The sequence below is a fragment of the Citrus clementina genome, unplaced genomic scaffold (genome assembly GCF_000493195.1).
Source record: "Citrus clementina cultivar Clemenules unplaced genomic scaffold, Citrus_clementina_v1.0 scaffold_8, whole genome shotgun sequence".
NCBI classification, from domain to species: domain Eukaryota; kingdom Viridiplantae; phylum Streptophyta; class Magnoliopsida; order Sapindales; family Rutaceae; genus Citrus; species Citrus x clementina.
The window spans coordinates 17073981-17085415 of NW_006262022.1; the positions used below are offsets into that span (position 1 = coordinate 17073981).

The 11435-nt window shown below is 34.1% G+C and overlaps 1 protein-coding gene across 2 annotated transcripts; it reads left to right on the plus strand.

Moving 5' to 3' along the window:
• Positions 1–344: 344 nt before the first annotated feature.
• LOC18035467 (myosin-binding protein 1) lies at positions 345–5747 on the plus strand. Of its 2 annotated transcripts, none has more exons than XM_024179178.1 (4): positions 345–438; positions 1498–3388; positions 3657–5204; positions 5311–5747. In XM_024179178.1, the coding sequence occupies exons 2-3, from the start codon at positions 1612–1614 to the stop codon at positions 5177–5179; spliced, it is 3300 nt and encodes a 1099-aa protein (XP_024034946.1). In that variant the 5' UTR covers positions 345–438; positions 1498–1611; the 3' UTR covers positions 5180–5204; positions 5311–5747. The 2 variants fall into 2 exon arrangements, with proteins under 2 accessions (XP_024034946.1, XP_006423971.1); XM_006423908.2 differs by lacking the exon at positions 345–438 and adding an exon at positions 451–708.
• The last annotated feature ends 5688 nt before the right edge of the window (positions 5748–11435 follow it).

Sequence of the window (11435 nt, forward strand, 5' to 3'; positions counted from 1 at the left end):
AGTACAATGGGTATTTCGTTCTCAATAATTTGATTGAATAATTTTTAAATAATTTTATTTAATTAATTATTTGACTTCAATTAAAAAAAAAAGAGATTAAAAAAATTAATTTAAGTAGTTGGATTGTAATTACCAACATCGACGATAATTTCATAATATCAAAAATAATTAAAAATAGTAATCCAAACATTTAGTTTTTAATTTATATCCCCAAACATGGGATCTATTGGACTTACACACTTTAATTATTAACATTTTCTATTACATATTTAAGGGGGAAAATGACTTATTTATTTAATTTGGAGGAAAAAAAATAAAAAACACTTTGACAGTTCATTCTAACTGGAACTGTGGCAGTTATAGACAGGAGCAGAAGGGGAGGCTGCCTTCAAAAGCACTTAATAGCTTTTGATATGCTTTTTGCCATGTCAACTTTCGGTACGTGTCATTTTCTCTTTTCTATCAGCTCAGCAGCCGACCTTTTGGCTTTTGTCTGTCGGCTTCGTATTTTCAAATTCCATTTCAATTTTTGTTCCAAATTCTGAAAACTACGTGCAATCTCGTTGTTTCGTAATATAATGAATAAAAACAATTTTTCTTGTTCTTTTTCTTTCACAAATACTACATGGGTTCTGTTTTTTGTCATGATCTAGAACGTGGGTAGCTTTGATTTCATGTTCTTGTCCTAAATTTTCAGTCTTTGAACAGGTCAGTTTTAATCTCTGTCTTTATTTTCCTTCTTGAATTTCATTGATTGACTTGTTGTTTGTCAATTGGTATACACGATCATTGATGTGAATTGGAGTGAATTATGATCTTATTATTGATTCTCTATTAGAATTGAGTTTGTTTAAATTTCATTTATTGACTGATCTTCTTTACTTTTTGTCAACTCCTACTTGTCATTTTAATGAGGTTTTGAGTTTGTTCTGAATTCTAATATATGCTGATCTCGTATGTACCATGAGTGTTTTTTTTTTTAAAATCATTTTGATCTGATTGTTATTGGATTAACTTCTTATCTGTTAGCTTTGTGTTCACGTAACATAATTAAATTTATATTTTCCAAATTAAAATATGGTTTGCAAGCTTCTAATTTGGGATGAATGGGAGAATCAAGCCAGTGGGATATTTATAGGTGAGAAATGGGTGCATATGTTTTTGATTCCAGGCCTGCGCTAGAGTTTTTATCGATTTGGAACTTCCATGGGAAATGTGTCTAGGTCCAGTTTTGATATTTGTTTAATTCTTTGGATAAAGTGCTTTTGATGAGGTTTTGTGGCTATTCATCATATTCGCTTTGTTCTATGTATGAGTCTTAATACTTTGGCCAGCTTCCAATAATGAATTATATACTGCAGCTGTCGGTGTTGGATTGACTTGCTGTTTTCCTACTTTTCTGTCTGTTTAGCTTTCAGTTGGGGGGGAGGAGATTTGGGTGGTTCCTTGAATTGTTCCTGGTTCTAACTTTGTTCTGTTTGTTAATTATGATTACAGATTTGATCACATCTTGGATATTTGATATTGTTCTGGGAGGATTGGAGTTCTGTGTGTTCCGAGCAACTAATACATCATATTTGAGGCTACTTAAGCATTCAAGCACAATAGGGAATGGCTGCCAGGGAAAATTCATCTGTGAAACCCCAGAAAATTTCCCATGGTTTTGTCAGAGCTTTGGGATCAGCTGCTCTTGAGTGGTTGCTGATATTTTTATTGTTTATTGATGCCATATTCTCGTACCTAATCACTAGATTTGCCCATTATTGCGAGTTGCAAAGGCCGTGCCTGCTGTGCTCGAGACTTGACCATGTTTTGGGCAATGAAAAGTTAAATCCTTACAGGGATTTGATCTGTGGCAAGCATAGGTTGGAGATCTCATCCTTAGTTTTATGTCATGCTCACAATAAACTTGTAGATGTCCGTGGAATGTGTCAGAATTGTCTTTTCTCGTTTGCCAAGGTTAACAGATCAATCACTGAAACATACAGCTTATTGGTGGGTAAGGTGGGGGATGATTCTAACTTTGGATCTGATGAGGATCCATTGCCTGAAGGTCATAAAAACAGTCAATCTAGTATAAGACATTGTTCTTGTTGCAATGAACCATGGACTGCAAGAGGGAATGTCCAAAAAATGATACATAGCAAATCAAGTGTGTCTGAGCCTGCTGAAGTCAATGTTCATTTGTCGGATGTTGATGAACATAACCAGCATTTTGAAAAGAGAATTGAAAAACCATCAGTGGTGCTAAGAGCTACTCATCCGAAAAGTTATGGGCAAGATCCTCTGTCTCATGTAGAGTACACAGAGCTGAAGGTTGCTTCCGACACTGAATCTGAAGTCCTTTTGTCAGATGATGATGATGCATGTGCTCAAATACGTGAAATTAATTGTCCTAAGGAAGATCTTGCAGCTCAATATGTGCAGCTAGAGCCTCATGTAATCATCCCGTCTCACGATTCAGCTCAAGAGAATCTGATAGATCACGTTTCTGCTTCTGAGCCTTCACTTACAGCTTCTCAAGTAAATTCAGACGTTGTTGAGCTCCATAGTGGCATATCTGTAGCCTCTACTACTGCAGTTGGAGATGTATTGGAGGACCTAAATTGGGAACATGTTGACATCAAGGCTGATCCTTCTGCAGTTACTAATCTTATTTCCCTTGATGATGTTCCCCCATCACCAAAGGCTGAGAAAGCTTCTATTGATATATCCCATGCGAGCAAGCTTATATCTGTTGATGACATCTCTACATCATCAAGTGCAGGGACTAATTATGCAGACGTGTCGAAAGAAAACATGCTTATTCACCTTGATATCCCCCAATCATCAAAGTCCAGGGAATCTCCCCTTGGTATTTCTAAAGAGAGCAAGCTAATTTCCTTTGATGAGGTCTCTCTACCATCTAATGCTGTTGAATCTTCTGTTAATGTATCGGATCGAAACAAGCTTATTTCCGTCCACAATGCCTCTCCATCAGCAATTGCTGAGAGAGCTTCTATTGATGTATCAAATGACAGCATGCGTATTTCAGTTGATGATGTCTCACCATCATCAAATTCAGGGAATATTTCTATGGATGTATCAAAAGAGAATCAGCTTATTTACCATGATGTCCCTCCACAATCAAAGTCCATAGAATCTTCGATTGATGTTTCCCAAGAGAGCAAGTTTATTGCCATTGATGAGGTCTCTCTACCATCAAACGCTGTTGAATCTTCTGTTGATGTGTCAGAGTGCAAGCTGGTATCCCACAATGATGCCGCTCCATCATATGGTGGGGATAGTCATCCTGAAGTTTCGAAAGATAGCAGATTTAATTTCCTTGATGATGGCCTGCAAACATCTGATGCTATGGAATCTCCTTTGGAAGCACAGAAAGAGAGCTGTAAGTTCAAGCTTTTCACTTTTTTCTACTTTTTTTATCTGACTTATGGAAATTGCATAGTAATTCCTTTTAGCATCTATAATGAGTGTGATACATCTCCTCCCACCCTTAAATTTCCCATGGAATAGGGCCTTGAAGTATTTATTCTACTCATGCTATGGAGTTTCCAATTGAATATTCATTGTTTGCCGGAACTGCTGTAGGCATTTATGACTATCAATTTTAACAATTTTTCCTGTATCAAATTTTTCTTTTTCTCTTTTTCTAGGTGCTACAAGAAGTGTTGAACTTGAGGAGACAGAGCGTGAAGAAATCCGTGAAGCTGGAAGTGTGCCGAGCACATCAAATGGAACAGCTACAGAAAGAAACCCTGTTTCAAGTGATACTGCTGCACTGGCATCCAATTTATTGGATCTCAGTGATGCATATAAGGTAGCTGTTGGCAGTAGAGGTAGACAGTTGTCTGGTGTGCTTGCTGAACAATGGTTTGGGAGGGATTCTTCCAGACTTAGTGAAGATCTAAAGCTTTTGTTGTCACAACTATCTGCTCGAGGATTTGACCAATTGCTGTCAGATATGAGTCCTAGAATTCGTGCAAATAGTGAGGAATTGAGGACTTCTGATACTTCTAGTTCTAATGGAATGAAAATACTTCAAAAAAGGATTTCACTTGAGAGAAATGAGTCTGGTTTTGAATCTCTAGATGGAAGCACTGTCAGTGAAATCGAAGGTGAAAGTGCGGTAGATCGGTTGAAACGACAGATCGAACATGATAAGAAATTATTGAATGCTGTGTATAAGGAATTGGAGGAAGAAAGAAATGCTTCCACGGATGCTATAAATCAAGCAATGGCCATGATTACTAGACTGCAGGAGGAGAAAGCATCACTTCACATGGAAGCCTTGCAGTCCCTCAGAATGATGGAAGAGCAAGCTGAGTATGACATGGAAACACTGCAAAAAACAAATGACCTTCTAGCCGAGAAGGAGAAAGAGATTCAAGATCTAGAAGAGCAGCTTGAATATTATAGAAAGAAGTACCCAAATGACTCGATGTTGGAAAGCATTTTGGAGCTAAATCCCGGCTTCAAAGCGAAAGAGATTAGGATGGATCATTCGGACTCTACATGCGTTCATGAAAGTGAAAATTCTAATAACAACTTGGTGATCAATAGTCCCAAAAAAGATATGTCATCTGAGGACATGAAAACAGTATCTGTAAAAAATTGGGTGTTAGAATTTGAAGATGAAAAGAAGTATATTTTAGAAAGTTTGAAGAAATTGGAGAAGAAGCTTTATATGTTCTCATACAATGGGCTGTACTCGGCAGACTTGGCTAATGGTGGAAATTCTGGAAATGCAGTAGATGATGTAAATGACTCCAAAGAACTCAACTGTAAAGGAGATTCTGATGTGCACAGCGGGACAGAAGGGAATGACTCGTCGATGCTGAATAAAGCATGTGAATCAAGAGGGAGTCCGCATGACCAGGGATGCAGTTCCTCACTTGAAAAACCTCAGATCAGTGGCAAGGACATTAGTGAAATGGATTGTGGTGAGAAAATCTCACCTGCGCTTTGTGAGGGAACAGATTTGGTTTCTCTTGAAAATGAGATATCTGATCTGAACGAGAGGTTGGAAGCACTTGAGTCGGACCAGAACTTTCTTGAACTCACGATTAACTCGCTTAAAAAAGGAGAGGATGGTGTTCAATTCGTCCAGGAGATAGCTTATCACTTGCGAGAATTACGAAGGATCGGGGTAAGAAGGAGCGAAGAAAATGTTGTTTGAGGATTAATGCATATTCAACTCAAGGGTAAGAACTTCAAACTCCTCTTATACACGCCTACTTAATACACATTAACATATCCCTTTCCGCAAGCTTTCTACTTCAACCTAAGTTCTTGTTTTTTATTCATCAGATTGACGCAACACATCGATGATCCAGAAAGAGGTCTCAAATATAACACGGCTAAAATAATGAAGACTGGCAATCAATTGTACAGAATTCACAGCATGTTTCTCCACATACCAAGAATACAAAATAGAGCTTGAGTTTATACAGTGTGCTTCTGTTTTTCTTTCTCCTTTTCATTTTTTTCATTTCCAATTTTCTTTTCACTAGCTAAATTATTTTACAAGTAGAGTGCTATCAATTCAAAGATTTGGTTTCTTTTTTTTTTTTTCCCCCACAGCATATCTTTTCTTAATTGCGAGATTGGATGAGTGATTGCATTTGCTTTGTACAAGTTTTTGTGTAAAGTTAGCAGTATTTTGTACATTAAAAGGGTTGAGATTAGCTGTTCAACCTGATGTTTTTTACATTAGAACAAATGATATATTTTACATGTAAATCTGATTTGCTCCTTTGATTCCTTTTAGCTATTGTTAATTTACTTCTTGTAATTAGCTTCATGGCCATAGACTTGCACTTAAATGATTAAAATTTAATTACTAAATTAATAATGTTATAGCTAAACTCTTGGATAAATTATTTTTTATAAATTAATGTGTCATTTTATGATTGATTGGATGGAATATAAAATAAAATAAAATAAGCATGTGGGTCACGAGCACTTTTTATTCTTCAACCACTTATATGCTTCCACATCAATTTATGCAAAATAATTGGTAAGCCTATAACTATATTATTTGCTTTGTTTCACTTGTTTCTGTTGTACTTTTACTTTATTGTCGACTTAATTAAAGGAAAGATAAAGCCGTACATCTGTAAATAAGTAAATTTGGGCTCCATCTACCATGCCCCCCGGGCACCGTTGGATGAAAAGGAGGAAGATCGTGGAAGTGGGAAATCGCCAGGTGGCAGTTGACAAAAACCGGGAGTATAAGTCAATAGACAGGAACTGTTTATGGTGCAATAATTTTATTAAATGGAACAACAAATATGTTGGGGCAAACTCTATCTTACATGCATGTAAGATAGGGGATCCCGCATGTTGGTATAGACAACAATAAAGTAGTTAGCTGGAGCATTTATATGTAGAAGCAAGTAGTTTGTTAGAGACAATTTTATGTACGTTATAAACAAATATTTTGTTGGAAGAGGCATATAAGTGTGGTTACTGTAGCACGGAAAATGAAATGAGATCAATTGATGTTAACTAAATAAAAAATGAAGCATGAATGAAAGGATAGGAAGTAGATGTAGTTGATTAGATGTGTTGAGAATACGCTTGGAGCCGCAAAATCCGGCGGGGCCACATTAAATGGAGCAAAAAATAATCCAGTATGTGGAGGGATGAAATGGATGAATTGGCGAATTGGTAGGAAGCATCAAAAAAATTGAGAGCCGCTGTCGGCTGACCATTTGTGGCATTAGTTCCACAAATGGGCAAATGGGGGAAGGAAGCTTGTGTAAGTGGCATTATTTGTAGTGTATGGAAATAATGGGAAAACGAGGAAAAACAATTACAGCACAACAAGTAATACTGAAATAAATAGAAAGGAAAGAAAAATGGAATGAAAATAAAGTATAATTGCATAGATAATGATTTTTTTTATAAAAAAAAAGACGTAACAAATTGTAGAGTGGAGAGGAGGGATATATAATAAGAACAATAGTGGATTAGATTGTGTGAAATTTGTATGAGTCTGAAGAAGTATAAATTGGATTTGAATAGAATTTGAACTGATCTGTGGCTAAGATTTGAATATCAAGTGAAAATACAAAAAAAAACATGTAGCAAATAAAGATTGGCATGGAAGCAGGATAATCAGTTCAAAAAGCAGGAGCTATGGAATTGACGATAGCTAGAAAACCCATGCATGTGTTATTACATGGCTATCACCATAGGTCCACAGCCATGACTTGAAATAACAAATATCTCGGAAAGTGGGTGATTGCTTAAGACGTGAACGACCAAATGCCCATCATCTTTGTTTATTACCATGAAAATGCACTTTATAGCACCATATAAATACATTCGTAATGCACAAAACAAATACATGTCCATTACATTGGCAGCCCAAAAATTTAAAGAAAAATAATAATAATGCTCATTTCCAATGAAATCAATAAATCAGATCTACAACGGACTGTAACCCATAGGCATAATGCATCCGATTCACTTCTTTCCATTACTTGTTGCAATTTCACTTTCTGATTTTCCACACAGATTCATTGAAAAAACTTAACAACTCTGAAGTTACTATGGAACTTTCGATCATACATTTGATTATCATTACATGTACTTACAAAGATACAAAACAAATAAATTAATTAATCCCTTGATCATTATACAAGTGCAAAAAATTGTGATATAAATTTAGGAAAATCAGTTGGGTGGAAATTGGTAATTAAGACGCGATGTGCTTCGAAGAAGTTGAACTTTCCAATGTATAGTCAGCATAAAGATAAATAAACGCGACGCCAAACACCACCAATGTATAGTCATCAATCCTGCTGCATTAAATGGGCCCAGTTGAACTGCTGGTAATAATCCCTAAATCAATTTGAAATCGATGCCCTCTACTCCACAATTTTACCGTTCTTTGTACTAAATCTCACTTCCCAGTAGGTTTACCAACAAAAATTCACTATTCAACTCATGCATTTCAATTTCAGCTTCCACTAACTTGATATTTTATTGCCGTGATCTCTCCCTCTATTTCGTTTGATGCTACCAGAAGAAAATTAAACTCAACACGATTCACTTCATAAATCCGAGCTAACACTCCGTCGCTGCGCACTTGACTATTCTCCACAACTCGGGTCTCTCTCCCTCACACCGGTCAAAATCAATTCCACTCACAATTTACAGCACCCTAAGACCAATTTCAAAGGTGCAACAGGTTGGAATGGTAGCCCAACTTTAACTCACTATTCATTCTCAAAGCTCCAGCCATTAGATTTCACTCATTATAATCTAACGGTTCCCAGCAAGCCGACAAATAAAGGAGGCACGGTGCCCAAGGGGGCACAATAGCTGGACCCGTAAATTTGTTGTAATAGCAGTGGTTTATTATTTATTTAAAAAAAAAAAAGAAAAACACCGGTTTAGAAGAGAACATGGATTTTTCAATAACACACATTTGATACATAAGGGTTACCAACATTGCAAAAATATGTATCTTACTCTCTTTACGTGTTTTTCGGTATTGATAACAAATTCTTTGTTGTTATGTGTCAAAATAATTCTTTATATTTATAAATTTAGAGGACTAATTTAGTGTATGATAAATCATATTTCCAGACTTTATGCTTCCATATCATAGAATCCCCAATCAGAACTTAACACCCGCAACATTGGGCACCTAGATCAAAATTCTACAAATCTATATTTTAACTTACAATATGTTACGTAATATTTGAGAAGCATAAAGAATAGTTTGTTAAAAATTAATAAATTTAGCCTGTGTTTACGTTGAGAGTAGAGAGTGTCAACTCACACAAATATTTACTTAGTCATTTAAAGAGGGAAGTGAGAGTCTTACACTCTTACTATGTGGGTCTCACTCATTTTTTAAGTGAGGAGTGAGATTCTCATTACTCCTATGAAAATCTACTCACATGTCTTTTTTATAATTATTTTATTAAATAAAAAATAAATATATGTATTAAAATAAAATTTTAGTGTATTTATTTAAAAATAATAATATCAAAATAATTTTATTATATTATTAATTAAAAATATTAATTTATATAATTAAAATTAATAATAAAATAAATAATATATGTTATAAATATATTTTTCACTTTATAATTAAAAATTATAATTTTTAAATTAAAATAAAATTATAATTTAAAATAATTCACTTCCAATAATAAAATTTTTATTTTTATTCCACAATTTTCTTACAGTATAAATAAACAACCTACAACCTACGCTCACTCTAATCACAACATGCTCACTTCTCAATATTCCTAATTCAATTCTACCTTATTTCAGTTTGAATAAGCAACTGACTGGGGTTTTTAATTAAATATGCCTTAAAAGTATAGTATTTAGTTAAATATACCCCATGCTTGAAAATTATCTAGATATACTTTTTTATGTGGTATATTGTCTAAAATATTCCTAAAGAAAAATATAAAACACACACAACTCACAACACTCTTTACTTCTTAGTCTTTTTAACTCCACACAACAAAAACTCACACCATACTCAAAATCACTTACAAACAGCTAATGCATTGAGATTTTTGTTTGCAACTGGGTGTATTATTCATCCCATGAATAAGGTATTTAAAACTTTTTTTTTATTTTGTGTTATCTATTCAATTTGTTAACATTATATTATTTTTAGGGTTTTGTTTGGTTTGTGATAAACACTAAAGCAAGTCATATTTTCATTACATTTGCATCATATGACTGTTATTTGATGGATTTTATAACTACATTCGTTAAAACCTGAAGTTGTTGTCAAATTTTTTTTGCACCCGACATACACGACTGTAGTCGTGAAAATGTGCAAAAAAATTCAATTATTATAACACTTTGTCATTCTATTGGTTCAAAAAATATATTTTTTTCACTATATATATCATTTTACTATTACTAGACTATAGTCGTGTGTGTTAATAAGTTACGCGACTACTAACGTGTACGTATGAACTTACATACTATAATTGTGTATATATGTAAAATGTTCCAATTGTTATGAGATCCCAATATTTTTTTTAAGAAAAAATATGTCCTCTGATTATTTACTGAGTCATGTATTTTTGCAACTTACACGACTTCTGTCATGTATGTATGAATTTACACGACAACAATCTTACAAGTTTAAAAGATATAGTAGTTGTTATGACACCTAGCATTCTGTTAGTACACAGATTACAGTTATTTTTTATTAAATATATCATCTCACTGTTTATAGAACTATAGTTGTGTATTTTAGCAAGTTACACAACTATTGTCGTGCAAACTATCAATTACACGATGTCAATCATGTAAATAGGCAGACAGATCTACATTTCGTAAATCTTGTTTGATTTTATTTTTGTATTTGTTGTATAATCAACTGTTGTATTATTACAGGAAATGACTTCCGTACGTGTGCCTATTATGTTTTGTAGTGAATAGATTTTATTTTTCTACCTTTTTGTTTCGCAGATGAATAAATGTATTTGTGTGGCTTTCTAAGAATAAGTATTGAAGGGAGGCGACCAGAGGTTTATAAAATATGGACCGAGTGTTTGGGTTGAAGATGCCAAAAATTTATGATGAATGTTAAACAACTTCTATTGTATTACGACTTATTTACAATTTCAATAAGTATTGGATTTATGTTATTTGATAGGCAATCGGACTACAGTTAGTTTCATTTATTTGAAGTTTGATATGTTAAAGTCTATATTGATTGTGTCATCAATATAATGAATGTTTTAGGAGAGTTTTTATTTTGTGCACATACCTGAGTACAATCGTGTATTTTGGTTGTTATAGAACTTGTCATATTTATTTCTAAATACTCGACTGCAGTCGTGTATCTGTTCAAATACCCGACAGCAGTCGTCTATTTTCTCACAGAGAGCTTCTCATGTTTATTTCTAAATACCCGACTGCAGTCGTGTATCTGTGCAAATACCCGACTGCATTCGTGTATTTTCTCACAGCGTATTCCCTGTGCATATATGGCAATCCTGTTTTATCACATAGATTGTACAAACTATCTTATTTATCATTAATATAATTAACAAAGAAATAAAATATATTAATGATGTCAAGTTATCTTTAATGACATCAAATATCAACAACATCCTCACTATAACTATTACATCTCATAGTCCAAAAAATAACACTACAAAGTTTTTTTTCATGACCTATGCCCAAATAATTTGACAACCAAGGCTTTTTGAAATTGTATAGCATGATCTTGTTGGCAATATAAATTGACATCAAGTCCATGGGCTAGGACCTCCAAGTACCGCAACAAAAATACTCCACAATCACCACTGTAAAAATTCATATAAATCAATTGTTAAAAATCATCATTCTTATTATTATGTTCAAAACACATTATATGTATAGTACATACCCTAATTTTTGTTGTGGGATGTCACGTACTCGCACGATGTGCCAAG

Excerpts from the sequence above, each read along its gene's own strand:
- LOC18035467 (XM_024179178.1), top strand. The coding sequence starts at position 1,612 with ATGGCTGCCAGGGAAAATTCATCTGTGAAACCCCAGAAAATTTCCCAT. Across the intron at positions 3,389-3,656 it reads GGAAGCACAGAAAGAGAGCT|GTGCTACAAGAAGTGTTGAA; the intron begins GTAAGTTCAAGC and ends CTCTTTTTCTAG.